General features: G+C 39.9%; 1 protein-coding gene and 2 long non-coding RNA genes across 3 annotated transcripts; all 3 read left to right on the top strand.

The window, feature by feature from the left end:
* The first annotated feature begins 5197 nt into the window (after positions 1-5197).
* Positions 5198-6395, top strand: LOC124342160 (uncharacterized protein K02A2.6-like). Its single transcript, XM_046795128.1, has 2 exons — positions 5198-5873; positions 5932-6395. The coding sequence occupies exons 1-2, from the start codon at positions 5198-5200 to the stop codon at positions 6393-6395; spliced, it is 1140 nt and encodes a 379-aa protein (XP_046651084.1).
* Positions 6396-13493: 7098 nt separating this feature from the next.
* LOC124342256 lies at positions 13494-13989 on the top strand. The gene is made up of 3 exons (XR_006918734.1): positions 13494-13652; positions 13735-13876; positions 13937-13989. It is a non-coding gene; the product is annotated as an uncharacterized LOC124342256 (long non-coding RNA).
* A 127-nt stretch (positions 13990-14116) lies between these two features.
* LOC124342255 lies at positions 14117-14823 on the top strand. Its single transcript, XR_006918733.1, has 3 exons — positions 14117-14209; positions 14268-14481; positions 14564-14823. It is a non-coding gene; the product is annotated as an uncharacterized LOC124342255 (long non-coding RNA).
* The last annotated feature ends 7545 nt before the right edge of the window (positions 14824-22368 follow it).

Here is a 22368-nt window from a genome sequence, read left to right on the forward strand (position 1 = left end):
TATTATACTTATTATAACCTAACCTAACCTTACCTAACCTAACCTAACCTAACCTAACCTACTATACTTTACTTTATCTTATAAGTATACATGAAACGTCAAAATCATAATAAAGTAAAGTAAAGTAAAGTATCTTCATCATGATATAATATAGTATAGTTCCATGACCTTTATATGAATAATAAAGTATAGTAATATAAAGTAACAACTTGATTGCCACCAAGTTGTTATTAATACAGTAAAGTTTATAATGATTTGATGCTACTTTCATCGATCGTGGAATTGAACCACCAACCATTATGTTAGAATTCTAGTGCTATGCCACAGCGCTAATCGACACTTCCTCGATACGCAAAATGTTTTAATAACATTTACAGTTATATCATAATAAAGTGAACTGTAATAATTTGAATAAAGCTGTATTTATATGGCACAATGAACTTCATAATAAAGTAGGATAAAATAATATAACGTTAAAATAAAAAGTAAAGTAAATCTTGATTGACCCTTACTTTAAAATAAAAAAAAATGTAATTTATATATTTCACCTGATCTCGGATTTGAACCACTGAGTCATGAATTTGTATTCTAGTGCTATACCACAGTGCTAATCGACATTGCTTCGATGTGAAAATAAATAAAATAAATAATATTTCACTATTATGTATTAATTATGAATTTTTGGCAACAGTGTTTTAATAATATTGACAGGATGCCAGTCTGCTACACGGTAGGGAACAGAGAGGTTGTACGTGAAATTTCTCGTATTTAAGTAAAGTGAAGTAAAGTAAAGTGAAGTGAAGTGAAGTAAAGTGTAAATTAAGTGAGTGTGTAGTAATAATTGAGAATTAAGGAAAAAATTAAGTATAATAAAGTAAAAATAAAGTAGAATTAAGTAAGGTTTTGGTCGGCTAAAATAGACTTTAACCACCAGCTGTTGCTAGAAAAACGAAAGAGCGCAACATTTAATTTTTTTTTAAATATTGTATTTAACACATCATCACAAGAAAAAGTGAAATGTGATTCTACAAATATTTCTAACAATAAAAAAATATATATATTATTGTAAACATTTTATTTTATACTAAATAGAATTGAAAACACAAACAGATTCCCTATCTCTCCCATGTAACGTCGGACTTCACCTTCAACTAGCGCCACCATACCGCCTGAAATCGGGCCCACATCGGGGCCACATCCACTCCACTCCTCTCAGAGTGGAAGTACCTTTCAACCTATTATACCATGTTTGCAACTATCAGAAAAGTCAACAGAAAAAATCGACCAACCGCCTAATGGGCGGTTCAATCAGAGCCATTACTTATGGTTGTGCGACTCAACGTTAAAGGCTTTCATAAGCTTTTGGCGTCGTCTTGAATTCCTGACGGCATAGCGACATTGGGACGGATCACCACAAGAACTTTTCTAAAGCGACACTAGAACGCGACACTAGAACGTCCGCATTTCACTAGAACGTCTAAATTTTAGTAACGACACTGGGCCGGGAAATTTCTAAAAATCATAACGACACTAGAACGTCTCATGCGTCACTAGAACATCCATAATTTAGCGGCGACACTAGGACGGGATAACTACAATTATCTCTGCGACACTAGAACGTCCAGATTAAAGTAACTTCACTAGGACGGGTAGACTCGAATGGGAATAATCCGAACGGGAATAATCCGAGAGAGAGTTGTGCTGGGTAAAATGTGTGAGCTAGTGTCAAAGATAGCGCATATCATAGCATAGTTGTGCTGGACGGACCCAAGCCCCAACCAATCTCTTTTCTTTTCGGAAAACAAATGGACGACGATTTAGTAGCATTGAATAATCATTACATTCATCATTCATCACACTAAATAGTCAATGCGTTTAGTACACTAGCGATCAGCTCTTTTCATTCTATTTCGTCTGATTTTTCAGTTTCCACGTGGCATGTGACTGCTGGCTAAAGTGCAAGCCCATCAATGTTAACCGTGGACATTGTGCCCCATGATCAAAGGGGTTGTGTTATATGTAACGGACGTTTTGGCTCACAAAAGACTCTTTTTGACTCTGAAATGTGTTTTGGCCATTCTGATGGGGAGTCGATTCGACGGGAAGAATTGCGGATCTAGCGGCAAAGCGGGTGGCGAACCTATTGTCCAACATCGGAACCTTTCATTTCTTCTTCCCATTTTGCCTTGGCATTTCCAATGGGGCTGTAGTGTGTGTTTCCCATTCACAGGATAGCTCTCATGTTGCCTTTGAATACACCACATTTCCCCCTTTTGTAGCCTATCCGGGGCACTCTGCACAGTAGGCCGACATTATAGGCCCTTGTACTACACGAGCTGGTTCGGAACCGCACAAGTTCCGACCGAGTGCGATATGTCCATGGCCACGGCAGCGGACGCATTAGCAGCTGCCAATGCGGCGACGGCCGCTGCAACGACGGCGACAGCCTGAATCGACACCATGGAGACACAATTAGACAATATTGCACAATAATTACAAGTGTTGATCGCTGCAGCTGGCGGCGGTGGTGGCTGTGGTGGCGGCGGGGGTGGCGGCGACGGAGGTGGACTGGTCGTTCCACCAATCGCGGCTAATCAACGACGACGAATTGATCCATCGGGCCTGGAGAAATTGCAGGGCGACGTACGGCTACCACAATTACGGACGTGGCGTAACCGATGGAACGATTTTTGCCAATTGAACCAATTAGCGACGTACCCGGCAAATGAACAGACGGCGGCTCTACGAATGGCTTTGGAGCCATCCATGCAGCAAGTGGTGGAGGTGGCTCTGAATATTTTACCCACGACGCCTCTCACACCCGATGAAATTTTAGACCAAATCACAGACTACGTGTGGGCCAAACGAAATATTGCCCTCGATAGAGTGGCGTTCGAAAAATGCCACCAATCCAACACGGAATCTTTTGAAGATTTTTACATCCGGCTGCGGCGGTTAGCAGACGCAGCGGATCTCTGCGCAACTTGTGTCGACGCTCGAGTGGCCACCCGGATTATGGCGGGAATTCGCGACACAGAAACGAAAAGGAAACTTCTAGTACTTACACCATTCCCTTCAGCTCAACAGGCAATCAATATGTGTAGGAGCGAGGAAGCGGCGAGGATGAATGAACGTTCTTTAAGCAATCAGTCGTCAATCAACCACGTGCGTCCACACCAGCGTATCGACGCAACTGCAGCATCGTGCGGTTCATGCGGTCGCAACAATCATCGCCCCGGAGAAGCCTGTCCGGCTACCGGAAAAATGTGTCATAATTGCGGAGGAAGTAATCATTTTTCCCCGCGCTGTCCAAAACCCCGGAGAAGTAGTAGTACAGGCCAGAGTGGAGGCGGCATCGGCAAGAGTGAGGGGGCGCAACCTGGTTCGGAATCCTCGTCGATGGGGGCGGGCACCTACCGTTTCTCTCCGCGTCTTAGACGACAAAGGCCAGTTCCTTTCAACCATCGACAAGGTCATACCGGATGGCGGAGCGGAAATATCTGTCGCGGCCTAGATATTTTAAAGGCCATTGGTATGACAGAGAAGGACTTAGACACATCATCATTCGACTTGGTAATGGCCGATAAAACAACGCCACTACTTGTGATCGGGCAGATCACCATTGTGACGGAATATGAAGGCATTACCACCACTCTTACCATAGTCATCAGTCCAGAGATATCGGGCCTCTTAATCTCTTGGTATGACTGCATATCACTCGGTATTTTACACGCCGACTATCCTAAGCCGGTCCGCCACGCCCACATCAATTCAACGCCTGTAAAGGAGTCACACCAGGAGGCAGCACCACCGTCTTCCATTCCGGAATCGATCTCGGGCGATCCAACGGAGGAACAGAAGAACCGCATGGAACAGGCTTTCATCGAGGACTTTTCGGATGTTTGATTTCATAACGAGGAATTCGGCTGCATGGAAGGCCCACCGATGGTTATCACGCTAAAAGACGACGCGGTGCCTTATTATGTTAATGGCGCACGGCCCATTCCGTTTGCCGACCGCCCACAAGTAAAGAAAAAACTTGATGAATTGGTGGACAAGAAAATCATCATACCCGTCACTGAACCGTCCGACTGGGCTGCCCCACTGGTCGTGATGCGTAAACCGGATTCATCTATACGTGTGTGTATGGACCTTACTAAACTCAACCATCATGTACAAAGACCCACTCATCCGACACGCACACCTCGCGACGTGGTGGCAGAGATTGATGGCCAGGCAAGATTTTTCTCTACCTTCGACGCGACAAACGGTTATTTTCAAATTCCTCTCCATCCGGATAGCCAACACTTGACCACATTTATGACGCCCTGGGGGTGGTACAAGTTCTTACGCGCTCCCATGGGCCTATGCAGCTCTGGTGATGAATATAATAGACGCGCGGACATCGCCTTTGCACAGGTGACTAATACGGTCCGCGTCGTCGACGATATTCTCCGATTCGACTCAAATTTTGCCGACCATGTGAAAGGAGTGCGAGTGGTCTTGACCGCGGCAAGAAATGCAGGCATCACACTAAGTCCCAAGAAATTTAAGTTCGCCCAACAGACGGTACAATGGGCGGGATATCAGATTCAACAAGGAGGTATCGCCGTTGATCCGAAAAAACTTAAAGCCATCCCCGAATTTCCCCGCCCAACGAACATCACAGAACTCCGTTCCTTCATGGGATTAGTAGAATAACTCGCGGGATTTTCTGTGGACGTGGCAACGGCCAAAGGACCGTTACGCCCCTTGCTGAGTTCAAAAAATCTCTACGAATGGACAACAGACGACGAAAACGCGTTCTCAGCGGTTAAAGCAGCATTGAGCGCCCCGCCCGTCCTCGCCCATTTCAACCCGGAGTTAGAAACGGCCCTCCAAGTCGACGCTTCACGTAAAAACGGGATGGGCTACGCACTGCTCCAACGTCACGACACCGTTTGGAAACTGGTCGACGCAAATTCACGATGGTGTACCGATACGGAGTCAAGATACGCCATCGTCGAACTGGAGCTGGCGGCAGTCGAATGGGCAATGAGGAAATGTAGATTATACCTTCTCGGCCTTCCATATTTACGCTCACGGTCGACCACCAGGCTCTTGTAACCATTCTCGACCGTTATACACTAGACGCAGTCGACAACCCCAAGTTACAACAGTTAAAGAAGCGTCTCACACCGTATGTTTTCAACACGGTATGGCAAAAGGAAAGGACCATGCCATACCCGACGCACTATCGCGCGCTCCTGTAAACGATCCGGAACCAGACGACGATGAGACGAACAAGGACGTTCAGCTTTTTTCACGGCAAGTGATGCTTCGGCGAATAGCCGCGGTTGGGGCCGTTACACCGACAACAGAAGACGAGGAGGAAATTACGGATGATCCAAATCATCTGGTGGACCCAGTGTTGGAAAAACTCAAGATAACTGCGTCGAACGACGCTTCCTATTCCACCCTTATCCAGGCCATTGAAACGGGATTCACCACTAGACGTGATTTAATGGCGCCGGCCGTTCATCAATTTTGGAAAATCCGCGACGAGCTGTCGGTGGACGACGGACTGGTTCTCTTCGGCTGCCGGATCGTTATCCCGCAAAGTTCCCGACGCGACATCCTGCTAAATTTACACGCGGCTCACCAAGGGATCGTCCGCATGAAGCGGCGGGCCCGCCAAACCGTATACTGGCCAGGATTGAGCAACGACATCGTCGCGTTTGTAGATAGTTGCCAGGTATGTCAAGAACTTCAGCCGTCCCAACAACAAGAGCCCCTACTACGCGACGCTTTACCTGAGCGCGTCTTCGAGGAGGTATCGACGGATTTGTTCAAATCTGGGCGACTGCATGTTCTCGTGCCTATCCGGATGGCCGGTGATCCACCGATGGTATCATGCCCCTTCAGCCAGAGAATTGATTCAAGCGATCACAGAAAATTTTGTTGATCTCGGGGTGCCCATCCGTATACGCACCGACGGCGGCCCTCAGTTTGGAGCCGGAGCATTCCAGCAAGCGCTACAGAAATGGGGGGTAGTGTGGGGAAATTCATCTCCATACTACGCGCAGAGCAACGGTCACGTAGAGGCGGCAGTCGACGCTATGAAGCGGCTCGTTTTGAAAATCACACCCGCAGGAGACCTCACATCCGACGCATTCATGCAAGGTCTTCTTGAATTCCGTAATACGCCCCGCGAAAACGGAATGTCCCCGGCGGAGATGGTGTTCGGCAGCCAGCTACGTTCGATATTGCCAGCCCATCGCACTTCTTTTGCTCCACGCTGGAAGGACATCATGAACGCACGAGACCACCAACAGGCCTTGGATGGCGGGGTGAAAAAGCGCTACGACAAACGGGCACGCCCACTGTCGCCACTGACCATCGGGGTTCACGTATGAATCCAAGATCCCCATTCTTCGCTATGGGATAGAGCTGGTCACATTGTCAGTATCGGGAAATACCGGTCGTATCGAATAAAATTTGCAAGCGGAAGTGTGTTGTGGTGAAACCGACGCCATCTCCGCCCGTTATTATCCGACGACAAGGACGAGCAACAGATTCCCGGCATCGAAGGAGACGCAACGACGCCGCCAGCCGACAGCAACGTCGACGGATTACCGGAAACAGCAGCTAGCCAGATCAGACCGGAACCCGTTCCGATACCGACCCAGCCGCGACGGAGCGGGAGGATTCGACGGCCTCGGCTGATGGTAGACGTGTAGGACAGTCCCCGCCTCAACAGGCCTATCTTACGTCCCCATAGTGTGTAATCAGTTTTTTGTTCCCTTTAACTTATGTTCTCGTATTATGCAATCAGTCTTTTTTTCCCTTTAATTCTATTTTGTGTGTTAAGTGGCGCCGTTTGTTTGTTATTTATGTGGATGTCGCCGCTTGGAAAAGGGTCGTTATGTATCCTCCCGCTAGATGGGAGCGCGCAAGCGGCTTCCGGCTGCGAGAGTGAGAAGAGACGGCTCATCGAAGCCCTTCACTTTCAGTTTACGCTTTGTACAAGGCACATGCTGTTCATGAGACCTAGAATACATTTGTTCTTTCTACCTATTCTCATCGAACATAACAGATATTAATGGTCTTTGCGTGAACGCGTGAACCAGGGGCAGAGCTTTAGGCGACAACTGATTCTATCCTAATGCATCTTTTGCTATTTGATGATTACAAATTCTTGGCAGAAAGGTTTCATTTGCAAACACAAGTTTTAACGCGAGGCCTGTAATTTGTAACATAAAGCATGAACCATGCATGAAAGCAAAATGTCAGCTTTTGTCCTCTTGGACTTCTTGAATCCTCTTCCACACAATCCTATTTCAGATATTTCATCAAGTCTTTGAATATCCCGTTCCAATTTAAATGATTACCAAAATTCCCAAAGTAGATGGAATCTATTTGACAAAATATAATGAATTTACAAAAGGCTATGCCGATAAAAATTAGAAGGTTAAGAGTCCAAAAAAGACAGTATGGAACTATTAAAATTTTGCCTTCCATATTCGTGGCAATCAAAGGAATAAGTAGCAATATCCATCAAAACCAATCCAATTTAGAACTTCTTTCTGTTCCTCTTCCCACGTTTATTTTTGTTCGCTTTCTTCATTTTCTTCCCCGCCTTACATCCTTTTTTCACTCCTCCTTTAGAAAACTGTAATCTTTTGACTGAATTTTGGATGCGAATAAGGCGAGCTTGGGCAACATCCCACATCCCAAAGGGGACAGGGAGTTCCTGCAGAATTTTTCCATTTCATAAAAGAGCTTACGTGAATCTTCTAAATTGCTAAATTACCACTTTAAACGGCAGAGAATTGTGCAAAATGCAGCACAACAGCTTGTATGTTTTTGAAGTGCCTTTTTTGTAAGTGGAGAATTTCCAACTAATGATGTTCAATATTTCACGACAAGCAGCCACTTGTTGAAGAAAAATGCCAGTGTTCTTGGCTTCAGCCAGATATCCTTGAATCAAAAGATTACATCAGATACTCCAATCTTCGGATACTCAATCTTCTCTCTTCGTCTAGCAACGGATAAAGCAAATGCAGTGGACAATGCTGCCATCACCCGCATCAACAATAACTTGGAAACCCCACAGAAGAAGAAAAACCCCGTAAAAGTAATAAGTCGTAAAAGTGGTAGTCTAGTAGTAAATATCTTGTAGTAAAACTAAATGTTAACTTTTAAAAATCTTTCTCCCCTTTGAATTTCTCTCCACTTAACTGTTTAATGTATTAATGTTGAATGTTTAGATTTATCAATGTTCCAATGTATCAATGTTTTAATCTGTCAATATTTAAATGTTCAGCCAGACATCGTTTAATCCTCCCGCTACAAAATACTCTTGGGCGAGTCTCTCTAAAAGAGGAAATTTCACACTAGACCGTTAAGGCATACACTTCAAAGGAAAGACAAGCTGGTCTATAAACAAAACAAAAAAAGAAATGTTAAACATTGAACACAGAAATGTACCGTACACATACATCACACAACAGAGTTAAGCAAAATATATCTTTAATCATTACCTGGAGAAAAAAACGATCGAGAATATAGAAATTTGAAATTTCACACTAGACCGTTAAGGCATAGACTTCAAAGGAAAGACAAGCTTGTCTATAAACAAAACAAAAAAAAAATGTTAAACATGGAACACAGAAATGTACCGTACATAAGATAAATATTTACGAAATATTTACGTCAACAAGTTGGAGAGACCCGCAAGACAGGGTCATTAACGAAACTGCTACGGGTAATCTGTAACCTTTTTTCGGATTAAACGTCCCTATACTTAACCAGCAGGAAGTTGATCCCCAACACCATGGCATCACCACGTACCAGGTATATAAGGACGCCTAATCAATACCTGGTCAGAGGTGAAGTAGAGAAATGCGGATAAAGACCAGAGATAAAGAAGGAAAGCAGGGGTAGAATAAGAGGTAGAATAAGAGATAAAATGGGAGGTAGACGCCTACCGCCATATTGTTTCACTCACCAACTGCACTGTATATTTCCTCTTGATTTCAACGACACAAGTTCGTTCTAATTCATTTCGAACCCTTGCAATTTGTCACACTTCAGACATATGCAACAAAAAGTTTTTGTATTCCTTGTTTTCGTTCAGTTTACTACCATGTTTCCTCCAGTTAACTTCCCCAGTTTCACAAATGCGTGCTATTCTTCCCAAGTTTAACGCCTACAAAAAAATTTTGCTATACGTCTACATTTAATTAACTTACAAGACACCGCGTAGCCTTTCCTTCAACGCCTCCTCCAACTAGAAGCCCACAAGTTGTTTGATATACATATGCCTAACTTAACTATGGATTGGAAAACAATTCCATTACATTTAAAAATCCAAATACCCAGTAAACCATCGGAGTTACATCATTCAACGTACCATCTCATCAATAACTACGAGTGGACACCATCGACTTCGATCACCATCATCGCCAAAGATTACTTGTAATATGTAAGATACTGCACACAGTATACAGAACACGATGCCCGATTTTTATTTCGTCGAGCGCCATCAGCAGCCAGCAGCCGTGAGTAGTTTACCACTCAAGAGTCTCCTCCATTCACTTCCTCAGGTGGCCAAAAACAAAAACAAGTCGCCTGCATAGGTTTCTGCAAGCAAAAAACTTTTTAAAATCTTTGTTGCTTGAAATTATTTACGCCAACAATCCCACTCAATAATTAAAAGCAAGAATGTAAGCTTTGGAATTTATTCAAGAGTTTGGACTCCGATTAGAGCTCGAAACTTCTTAAAGTCAGAAGAAGGAAGTGGTTTTGTTAAAGTATCAGCCAGGTTATCATTTTGTCTACCCGCTCTAGTATGATTTGCCATGACTCGCCAACCCGCAAACAACATGATATGCGACATTGATATGTTTTGTTTTAGAAGGATATCCTGGGTTGCTGGCAAGTTGAATCGCAGCATTGTTGTCACAAAAAAATGTTATAGCTTATTGCTTTCAACTTCTACTTCCTGTAGGAGCCAACTTACGGAAACTGCTTCTTTACTCTTTAAATCAGTCGCTCAACGCCTGGTACTCAGTTTGCGTAGTGAGCAATGCAGTTGCCGGTTGTCTTTTGCTGCACCAGCTGATTTGACCATTGTTGTAGTGAAAAATGTATCCAGTTGTTTAACGGAAATGGTCTAGATCACCCGCGTAGTCGGAATTTTTGTGACCGATGAGAGATGTAGTGGTTCTCTCACTATTTTCACCGTAGCACAGGCCGTACCGAATCGTCCCCTTCTCACCTTTCTTGTCCCATTTTTGACGAGTTTTAACTGGAACATGAACAAAACAGATACAGACAAATTGGCGGAGGTGAGAAATACTAGGTTTAGTACCGCAGTATTTTAGTTGTGACTGCTTTGATGCACGAAAGAGTGTGGTTTAAGTTGTAGACGGCGTATGCAATCGCTTTGGCCCAGAGTCGTACTACCATTTGCTGGGAGAATGGATGTATTTTTCCATAGGGAGCGCTTTGAGCTGCCTCTACAATCGTTCGATTGTCTCTCTCAGAGACGCCATTTTGTTGAGGTGAGTATGCTACGGTGTTTTGCCGTTTATTCCGATTTCCTCCACCCAGATCCAATCGGCTCCTTTTTACTCGGTGCCATTATCTGTTCATAAGCATTTAATTAATTTTCCAGTTTCATTCTGAAAAGAAGAAACACACATTTTTAATTTACCCACAACTAACGATTTACCAACATTATCCAAGACAATGATTTTTCCAACTTGCAGTTCCTTTTCTTCTGGAGTTTCTAGAGCGTTCGTCCTGCTCGAAAACCAGTGACTTTAATAACGTTGTTCTTCTTAAAAATTACATTTCTACCGGAGAAAATGACTTCTGTGCAGAGAGCGGTGACTGCTCCAATTAAAATTTAGTTAATTCCAGGGTCGGGGCGTAGAGAACCTTATTTTATACTTCGGATTCCTTTTTTTCCATTAACTAAAGCTTCAAATATAACATCGCCGTAATCGTTTACATCAGCCTTTGCGTCATGAAGACCTTGAATTACCCAGCTTCCTACCAGGACAGGCACAAGATTGTGTTGAAGATGTGTTTGATTGGTGAGTTGTGCCCTAGCTCCGGAGTTATCGAACCAGTTAGAGGGGTCACGATAGACTGTAACGCTGGATGACACAGGTGGACCGAAATCAACAAAAGGTGGGAGAAGAAATGCGGTGTTGGCTGAGTCTCGTTTGGATGCACGGACTTTCTTCCTATAGCCGGAGACGAGTTGAGTAGCGATAGTTCCCTTAGTTGTACAGAAATCACATGGCGGGCCTGTGTACCTTGCTTTCATAGCTGGTGGGCCATCACGAGCTCCATCTCCACCAGTGTAGTCTCCTTTATTCCCATAGCCCAGGTGGCTCAAAACAACAAAATCACCGTTCGGATTTTTTTGTAGGATGCTGTACTTGAGTGTATTGTGTAAACAATTATTGAATTTGAAACCACTGGCATAGAAGTTGGAGTTCCAGGAATAGGTGTGCTTTGCGTTTATGAAAGACTAGCGTATTTTACGGGTGACAACTTGACAATCAATCAAATGTTTGGTTTTGTTGAAGGATTTAGCGGTGATTACTTTTGCGCCATCTGTTACGCCACTCAAAACGATATACAGATATTAACTAGAGAAAGATATTTGAATTTAAGAAACCGACAGGACTACACAAAATATCTTGAAAAGCTCGAATTCTCGGGTGCACTCCATGGGTGAGGTGTAAAAAGATATTGCAAACTAAACGGCCTTCTTTTCTTTCACAAAGTAATGAATTTCGTGAATAATGGTATGCATACGGTCTCGCAAGGAATAATTCCGCACGTTACAAGCTGCGTACTGTATTCGCTGTGGAAATATGGTTACATAAATGTCGAAATTGACAAAAAGTTCTTTGGAATATTTTGAGCTTCTTTACTCAGACTTTTTGTGTGAATACAAATGACTCAACCCCGACATTTTAGTTAAGCCAAAGATGCACTTTCTATTTTTTATCAACCACCGTCAGACAAAACGGCCCGCAAAAGGTTTACTGGAGGATGGGTTCAAGCGAATGGACGGAGCCATTAAACGCCACTCTCATATCATGAACAATTTAAGAAATCAACAATAGACAACATTCTGCTGCATTATCACTGCTAGTCCAACGAAAACAAGTCTCAAATTTAATCTTAGTAACCCGAAGTTTTTATGTAAACATGAAAGAATTTGAAACTTACAGATACTTCAATGATGTTTCCACACTATTAAGCAAAGACTCAGAAGGAATTGAAATATCTGAAAAACTTTCCTATAACTGCACTGATTACAAAAAAAAACTCATTCGTAATTTTGAGACATGATGAAAACGGGACATTTGAGTTCGGTGAAATACATACGAACGATTACGAGAGAGTCCCGAGTTGCCCATTCTGGTTAAAAGTATTTTCGAAACAAAATATTTCCATCAACACAGTTATTCGTACTGTGTAGAGAGAAAAGAACCACCGCAAATATGCGTGACAACTTCACAAAGTTTGGTTGATTACCATACACTTGACGGTATTCGGCAAAATGGAACCGTTCACTTGAGAATGAAATATTGTGTTATAGAATTGAAAAAATCACAAGGTCTAATATAATTTATTCGTCGATGCCATTGTCATTCTTTGGAGCCTCGACCATGTATACTAGATAATTAATTTACTTAAGTTAAAGCCCTAAACCGTTATTGTAAATTATCTATCTCTTTCCCCAGGAATTGTACAAAAGTAGTGAAAGGACTTTTTTTCAGGGTCTTCCGCTCTCTACAATCCAAAATTTTTAGAACGGCAAAACTAGTTTTGTTCAAACTGGTGTGGCGTAACGTCTTACTCTGGCCTCGTCACATAGCTCCCAGAAAACGTCAATTTCTTTGCAAAATTTCGTATACGGCTTCTGAAGATAGTACGCCCAACAAAAAATACAGTATCGGAAACAATTTACAAGAAGTTATTTTGAGCTGTAATATACGTCTTCTGTGTGTGTTCTGTGAAAGTAATTTTATGGTAAAGGAGTTAATGGTACGCGTACATAAGAGGGCGCAAATGGCAAGAACACTGGAATCGTCAAAAATGTCAGGTCTGGCTGGGTGTGTAATAACAGGGTCTAGTTTAACATGGGGCCTTATGGGACTATCCCTAGGGCTTCAAACAGCCCTACATTTATGTGTTAAAAACATTTTAAGTTTGAACATTTTTTATTATAAGTAGAATAATTTTTTATGCAAAATTTTTGTAATCAATTTTAAGAAAAAATGCAGAAGTATTTTTTTTAAATAAAGAAAGTAGTGAAATCACCGCCTACAAGAAAAAAGGGGATGGACTTCCTTGTCATTTTGACGCACGGTGTCTAGGGCATCGCGTGCCCTAGAATCAGGCACTGCAAATATGTGTATTGGGTGGAGTTGCTATTATAGTCCGACCTGATATTTCGAATGCTGATGAAAACATTTGTAAAAGATACGTTAAAATTTCTTCTTAAAGAGAAAGATATCGAAGACCAGGGACCAAACTTAGTTACTGTGGAAGAACCACTAACATCACCTGTCCCATTAGCAGTAAAACACGTTGTTGACGAGGAAGACCCTCTCCAGCAAGAAGTAGAAATCACAGAAGTATATTAATTGGATGTGCAATTTTCAGTTGTAGTTTTTAATACAATTGATTTTAATGTTCAGATTTTCTCTTCTGTTCTAGAAATAATTTAAAACATGAAAATTGGGAAAAGATGTAGAGAAACAGCCAAAGAATTGCTTGATCAACTAACGACTGCTGATGCTTTGAACTTTGAGGTATGTGATCGAATTAACGTACACATGGACATGGAGAATTGTGAGAGGTAGTCTATTTAGTTGGCTGTCTCTTTTTTGGATAATTCAACTGCTTACTTTTGCCTAAGGATACACTACCGTAATGGTAAGGAACAAGAAAAAATTACAAAATCAATTTGCCACTTTATCCCTGGTTCTAGAAATTAACTTCGAAATAAAAATGGGTACATCATTAAGATATAGCGTCTGTTGATGAAATGTATTTAAGATATTTAAATTTTACATAATTTCAGCATCTATGGTATTATTGCAAAGTAGGATTAGGCAGCCTTGCACGCTCTGAGAACAAAGAGAAGCTCTGATGGCTACAGTAAGCCTAATACCAAACCTGCTGCAAAAAGGTGAGAAACTCAAAGAAATGGAATGAATGTTAAATAACTGTATATTTCTTTACCACAGGCGTCACCAAGAAAATATTTGTGAAACTGATGACAAAAATGATGAAGCCTGGATGAAGAAAACTCCTTTAACTGAGGCCAACATAAAGGAAATGCTCGATAACTTCATCTCATGCAGGCATACAAGAAGACGGATAATAGAGTCCGATAATGAAGAGGTAACCGCAACTTACATCCTTAACAGGTATTTAAGGCTGATGGATCACTTTGAAGCAGTAAGTGATGTTTTAATCTATGTAGCTTCCAGTTGTACTACCCTCGTTTCTGTTTTGTTCATTCCACATAACATCTTGCAAGGTAACAAAGGTAACATACCTAAAATTGATATTAATTAGTGGGTGGCAAAATGTGCCGTATTTGGCAACGTTAGAATCAAACAAAGCCCTTTGTTTGAAAGATTCTGTGTATGTAAACTCAAAGAAAGAATCATGCATTTCTGACTTAATTCACGTTGACGCTAAATAATTTGTTTATTTTTCTGCTGAAGATGTTAGTCTGACAGATAAGTAAAAATGAATAGTGCAGAATACAATGTTGGAAGCTTTGTAATCGTAAATAATCTGATCTAGGCTTTACGCCTGGAAATAAAAAAAAAATCATCTATAAGCGTATTGAGGATCCCATTTTGTTGGTTAGTTTATATAATGTCGAAACTTTCAATAACATTCCTTTTCTTACGATGTTGAACCATCATACCCTTCTTCACAATTCTTGTGCCAAGTTAGTGACCTCCTCAATTTTCACTCATTAGATGGGACCAACAAAAACGAAAGGCTGTTTGTTCGACTCAAAAATTTTGTTTTCTGAACCTATTTCAACCTTGTCTTTGCATTTCTCCGCTTTTCACATATTACACGGAAAATTTTGCAAACTAATTGTTCTCGTTATATAATTTGCTTTTAGTCTGGCAGACAGACATAAAGACAAAAAAGATCCTTCGTCTCTGCCTTAAACGCCCCTTGACCACTTCTTACTTATGTTTTCTATACAATTTGGTACAGAAAACCTTTACCAAACTTTTTGTTTAAATAATGCTCAACATTGAAATTATTTCTAGGGTGAGGTGCTTAAACTATAAAGTATATACAGTAATTGCTATAAAATGTTTGTACAAAACTTTTGTAGATTCAAATATCTGGCCCTCGGCTTTATTCGCCATACGATATTTTTTAGAGAGGACAGCCAAATATTGAAGAAGTCAATTCATGCCTTTTTAAGTTTCTGATCGCAAGATCGCATTGCAGTCTGAGGGGAGAGTCAATGGCTTCGAACTTCAAAGATCTCGCGATGCTCCACCTCGAATTTTGATCGAACAAATGAGCTTGAGAGTGTACATCATTGGCCGAAGTTCGTAAAAAATGGTCAGTATAATTTTACATTTCATTTAACAATACCAGGGATGAAGTTGACTTGTTTATCTTCGAAAGATTCTTACCGTGTTTGCAACGATAAACTGCTGGCAAAGAAACACCACCCATGGAAATGGTCCAAGATCGTGTGTAGAGTCTCAGACCAGAGGAATCCTGCAATCACTTGGCGTTATTTTTGTCGTGCTCCCATATTTCGAACGCATCTCCAGTTTAGAGATAATCCGTGGTTTCCGAATTTAGAAATATAATCTGTGGTAGAAAGAGACTTTGTAGAAGTCGAGAAGTTTCTTCGCCTCGTAGTCTTCGGTTGCAGTGCTTTGTAAGTAATTTGTTTTCCTTGTTCACTGCGGCAGTGGTTGGTTTCGACACTACTGCTTTTTTAAGTTTGCCTTCCTTTACCAACGTCTCTACATTGCCGAAGTCCCATTCAAAAATGGCCGACGACACCTTCTACATAAAAGGACCATACAAGGGTGCCTATCGTTGGTACAAGTCTTTTACCCTCCTCATGAAAAGCCAGGATTAAATTATTACAAGAATTTTTTCTGTTGCGTGAAAAAAGGAAATATTTATCATTCCCATCCAACTTACAGCAATCTGCAATCTCTATCTATAACGAATGTCAAACTTGATGAAGAATGAGGATGGCTAACAGTTATTTTCTGATCAAATACCTGTGTACAGAATTAAAAGATTGGGCTGATTAGCTTTAGAGTATAATGATCAACGAGTCCACTTGCTAGGAGCTTGAGGTTGGTTTGACTTTCAGATGAAGTCAAGAGGAAGATTACGATCTTGTCTCCTTGCTCGTCCCTAAAATTTTTGCACTAAGAGGCAAATCCGGCAGCTTTACCGTGTAAAAAAAGGGGTCCAAAAATAAACGTAGACCAATGTATGCATGTTTATTGCTTGGGTTTGACTGGGGCTGTGAGAACCGACCCAAAAAGAGTCCGTTCTGGTTCTGGATTCTGGTTGTTTCAAGTTGATTAAGACTTTTTTTTTAAATTCCCCACCAAGTTCACTTGCTTAACCTAAAAAAAGAGTTATTACATTGCGTTTGTTACGCAAAGAGTGACCGAAACACTTGCATTTGTATCCACACTCACACACACACTCAGTCTACCCACTTAATCTCTCACTGAACCTTCAATTGTTCTCAGAGGGTAGTTTTAATTTTTTCCCCACAACATTGTCCATTTTGTTTTGCTTCCTGACATCTTTCCTTGCCCAATTGGTTTATCAGCAAAATTCAAAAATTTTTGCCTCCCACTCCAAATTCAATCACTCACCTTTGGACATTGTGAATATTTTCCGATAGAATTGGTAAGTTATTATGCTGTACCTCTAAAACATTTAAAATTATTACGGAGGCTGGAATCACAAAGATTGCACGCAAACTCGTGGAACGTTCCACATTTTGCCCCCGACAGTTATGGCTGTTGCCAAAAAACCTTCTTTCAAGTCTGGTTTCTTAGTCTTATTAGCTCAGTGACAGAGCAATAATCTTGTCATACGCTCTATCAACAAGTTATCAGGATTTCAATTCTCATAGGAGGCAAGATGGCCAAACGGTAAAGTAATTGAATTCAGGTCACGAACAGTCCGATTTAAGTCCAGTTCTGTTACCGAGAGTTCCTCTGTCTAACCCAAGTAACGCGCTTTTGTTACAACACTGGGATTAACTAATCTATCCAGAAGAAATATATGAAAGACTCGAAAAACCTATTTCGGACTAGAAGATGAGGCATGAGTGGTTTAGCCGACTGACAAAAAATCAGTTTTACTCTAGGAGCTTAAATTATCATTCAAAAATCTGCGTTTTGTCATTCTCCAAACGAAATCCTTTACTGAATAAGAAACAATAATTTTAATCTTTGATAGCTCATTTGGTAGAGTGGTGGATTGCAGATTAGATGAAAAGGATGTTCATTGGCCACAATTTTAACACCAGATCGTTTGGTTCTTCATCTTATTTTAGCCACCCTCCTTTTCTGGCATGAAAATATTTACTGAAAAATATGGGGACAATGTCTGTAGAAAGTGCATTGGCAAGTTGTTGGCGATTAGCCATTCTAAAATGATTCATGGCGCTGCATTCAGGTCACAGTCTGGCTCATTATTCAATATATTCACGTTGAAAACATAACAATAAAACAAAGAGACAAATTTCAAAAAAAAAAAACTGAAAGCGATTTTAAAGAAACGGATACTTCAAGGTCAAACATACTAACACTGTGAAATGTTCATGAAAAATTCACAAATTTGATATTTTCAAAAATACAAGATGACAAGAACATGTAATGAAGGCACTGGTTTTTGAGGGAAGAAATAAGATAGCGTTGGTAAAAAATTATTTTTAAATTTCGTTATTAAAACGATAGCTCTATAGATCTCATAACATCAGCCGGATTGCCACCAAGTTATGGAAAATTTTCGATTGTGTGCTCATGTGTATGATTTTTCCTCCAAATGATTCTCAACATTGGAACCGGTAAGATCAGAATGTAATCGTTAAATATAAGAGAAAAGTAAAAATTTCTATTTAAGAGTCTAGTGACTACAGTGATTTTTTATAAGCTGTTTTGGCCGTGGCCTAGAGTGGCACAGAATCTAAAATCTAATCAAACTTAACCCCATTCGATAGAACTCGTCAAGCTGATTTGAATGGCATAAGGGAAAGCAAGTGAACGTATTACTGAGTAAATCGATTATAAAGTTTCGGGTTTACCAGGATTCCGTAGCGTAATTGGCCGCCCCCGAGGCTAATGAAAAATTTAACAATCAACCCAAAACAATGCAATACTTTTCCTATCAAACAACACATGAAAAATTCAACTATCCTGAATAATCTTCATTTTCACATTTCTATAATTAAATTCCACAGGAATACGAATACACATAATGGTATACAAGATACTAAACCTTTGTTTCATTTACTTGAATCAATGAAGAATTGAATATAGTCCTCGCCAGTAAGTATTAAAATTTTATATCCTACTGTGATTAAAGTTGACCGAAGATGTTAGATATTAATCAAAAGTTCGTCAACGGGATTTTGCTGCTAGATGTAAAGCTGAATTTCTGAACCCAACTCAATCTCACGTTAATATTTATTGAAGAACAGTGAGCGAAGCAAGTACCAAAACTTTCAATTTTCGAATCCTTAATAATCACATAATAAGAAAATTAGTCCTGCAAAAGAGCTTTAAGATTGTGGAAAACGAGGGTGTTTAATTTTCTTTTTTTTCCTGTCCTAATATTTTCCTATATTTTCCTTAATATCTTTCCTATAATTGTCTTTCTGCATATAATTTCCACAATGTGCCTTTTTGCTTGTTCCCACATGTTTTTCATTGCAAAAATCAATATATGGCTATAAATGGTTATATGGCTTCCAATTCTTCGTCAATCTTGAAGTGAAATGTGATAATTTTCGAGGAAAATGTGAGGCGTGTTCGTAAATCATAATTTCATAATGTGGCCGTTCCTTATCTTACAATGCATATTTGCCTGTTCCCATATTTTCATTTTTCCTTTCGTTTGTATCTTTTGGTTAGTGTAGATAAAATTTTTCTCACCGAGTGCTGTACATAATGCTGTTAGCTTTGAGGAAGTTATTGTACACTAAAGTAAGAGTAGACTGGTTATAAACTCACTATACCATAATTCTGTCTTCTTTCCTTTAGTAGAAGGTGAACAATATAAGACGATGACGAATTAATCCCTGAGAGATTTACCTAAGGAAATCTAGATGGCTATTAGGTGGTTATTGGACCCAAACTGTTTATTGTCTGTGTGGTAGGTAGGGTGAAATTGGAGAATCCTCTTGTATTTTTAATTTCCTTTTTTCGATGGAAGTTAAAGTTCATTTGATTCAGCGTGTTAAACTGCATGGAAAAGGCAAATTGCCATGGTGTAATTTTTCTGTGTAAAAAAGTTCTGGCCTTAAAAAAAAATCTAGTAGAGAGATGTGCCGTGAAAACTACCAAACTGTACGATATAAGTCCTTCGCCTGCTGACATCTAGAGAGTTTAGTACTAATTGAGGTTTGACACATTGTGTGATGAAAAAGTCTTGGAAAATTCAGGAATTTAGCTGTATTGTGGCTGCGGGCTAAACATGAAGATTATTTTGGAATTGATAATTTTTTTAAATTTATCATGGGAAGTTGTTTATTTATAATCATACTAACTAGTTCAATTGAAATGTTGCGACGAATGCAACACGAAAACGCGGGGCGTTGCCCCGCAACACCATTTTACTTCATAGTTTGTATCGATACAGGAAATGATTGAGAATGAGAGGTGATTATTTTTCTTCGTAATAACTGATTCAATTGTTCAATTGAATGGTTGAGAAGACGAATACAAATGAGAAAACGCGAGGCACTGCCCTGCGTTACCATTCACCATTGGGATAAATTGGCGCTTTCCTATAGCGGGCCACCGAATCTTGAAGGTGGACACCCAATGGCCTCTTTAGTTTCCAAAACAGCGAATTTTTAACAACATCACCCAGCAAAGTTTCCTGTGTTATTAAAACATGGCGTGCAAAATAACTAAGCCGGTAAGCCTTCAAGCTACTATCTATACTTTCAAGTTTTTACTTTCTCCTACAGGTAAAGCTGTAAGCTGGAGCTAAATGGGCGTTTTTTACATGTGTTGACGGATAACAGATGGGGTTTTTTAACACGGGTTTAAGCGGGATGGGCCAAAAGCGAAAAGTGACCCGGGACACACAACATATACCGGCCCGGGTCACGGCCAGATAAAAATCAGGTAAAAAAATGTTTCTTAATTTATCAATGGATTTTTCAATAAATATCAGATCGTTTACAAATTTTATTTGTATCTACAGCTCCCACTCGACCAAAATCGATTGGACAATGGTCCAATCGATTGGATAATTCTATACAAAATCGTAATCGATTTCCAATCGACTAGAATTTTTTACTATCGATTATAATCGATTGATTAATTTTTGAAATCGATTAAAGTCGATCAAAATCGATTAAAATAAATAAAATAAAAATTTAAATTCGATTATAATCGATTATAATCGATTCAAATCGACTAAACTCGATTAAATTGAGAAAAAAATTTCTCAAATTCTTGAAATTCATTGTTTAATAACTAATTACGAGAATTTTGTAATGCTAAAAGACATCAGCTTAATTCTTAATTATGGAAAGTAGTCGGATGCATAACTATCGCTAGAACTAAGTTCACATTAATATTTCACCCAAAATCAGAAGAATGAGTGAGATACATGCACCTCAGGGTGTTTTGAACAAAACTTTTTAAAATATGAATTTAATCCAATTTCCAATGTAAAATTAAAGGAAACCATTCTCAAAATAAATAATTTATAGCGCGACAATACAATAATAACTCTACGACAACTTTTTTAAATAGAATATAGTGGCTTAACCTCTAAGAGAAAAAAAATTTTTACATGAAAAATAACATTTTATAAAATCGGTGGATTAATCGATTAATTTTTCTTCTATTCGAATGGATAATATAAAAAAAAACAATCGATCATGCGTCGATTGGATAATTTTGCCGTCGATTATCGAATTATTAATTAATCGATTATCAGCAAATCGAGTGGGAGTGCTAGTATCAAACGAACATTAATAAAAGAAACTTGAAATTTTTACGAAATTTAAAAAATCCAATTTAATTTTTATCTCATTAAACAAATTCAAACATTCCCTAAATTTATAATAAGCTTCTTCTTTTAGCAGTGACACGTCAATGTCAATTTCTTATTTTGTAGCCGTACTTTTTTACCATTTTTCTACTTTTCTCTATGATATTCTCATAGAGGATTAAGTGGCAATTTTTTCAGTTAATGTCGATTTCCGTCTTTATTGCGACCCTAGGCATATTGCTTGACGAGCTTCTATATTTCAATACTAGATGGCGCCACCGCCCGTGTTGACCCAAGGACCTGGTGGTATGTCCTGGCGTCCGTCCCGTAAAAAAATACTTCCTTGGATTTACGGTTTTAGAGGCTTTTTTCTCTTCAACCCGGGAAGTGTCCCGGGATTTCATGGCCCGGGTTACAGTCCTACCTACAGGGTACTGTACCATCGCTTGCAAAAGAGCTTTGTGGACGATTAAGGGTACCGCGAGATTGTATTCCCGTTAATTTTATGAATGGGGATGCACAGTATGTTGCAGAAAAAGCTGACACATTTGTCAGCGTTGTCAAATGAAAAAAGTGTCAGGTTTTTTTGCAAGATACTGCACGTAAAGCATAGGGAAATGGGGTAAAAGTTATCGTTTTCATATGGAAAATCATCGTTAAATGATAATAAACACAAAAATTTTATTTAGAAAACAAATATTTAAGTTAAACTTTTATATTATTAATGAATGAAGACATTTAGATTCTTATTTACATACATAAATACGTCAAAAACCGTCCGTTGCCCTTTTGCACGTGTAGATAAAAGGGAGTAAATGGAAAACAAGAGCAAGAGCATAACGCTATTAACTCCATTGTAAATAAGGTACGTAGTTCTTCTTATTACTGTATTCCTACTTCATCACCTTGCTATCCCTCGACGAATCGAGTTGCTGTCCCTCGTAAGCTATCAAGCGCCATTGGCAAAGTGAAACTTACGTACATTTTCTAACTGTTACGTTTCGATCAATTTACTACGTGGCAATACTGTTTTCTTGTTTTTTTTTGTTTCTGTTTGACGGCGCTACCCTACCGTTT

Source organism: Daphnia pulicaria, chromosome 6 (genome assembly GCF_021234035.1).
Source record: "Daphnia pulicaria isolate SC F1-1A chromosome 6, SC_F0-13Bv2, whole genome shotgun sequence".
In the NCBI taxonomy this organism is placed as follows: Eukaryota; Metazoa; Arthropoda; class Branchiopoda; order Diplostraca; family Daphniidae; genus Daphnia; species Daphnia pulicaria.

What these genes read in the sequence shown, in the direction of transcription:
- LOC124342160 (XM_046795128.1), top strand. Translation starts at nt 5,198, where the DNA reads ATGGCAAAAGGAAAGGACCATGCCATACCCGACGCACTATCGCGCGCT. An exon ending in CGTGCCTATCCGGATGGCCG is followed by an intron (nt 5,874 to 5,931) that starts GTGATCCACCGA and finishes AAGCGATCACAG; the next exon opens with AAAATTTTGTTGATCTCGGG.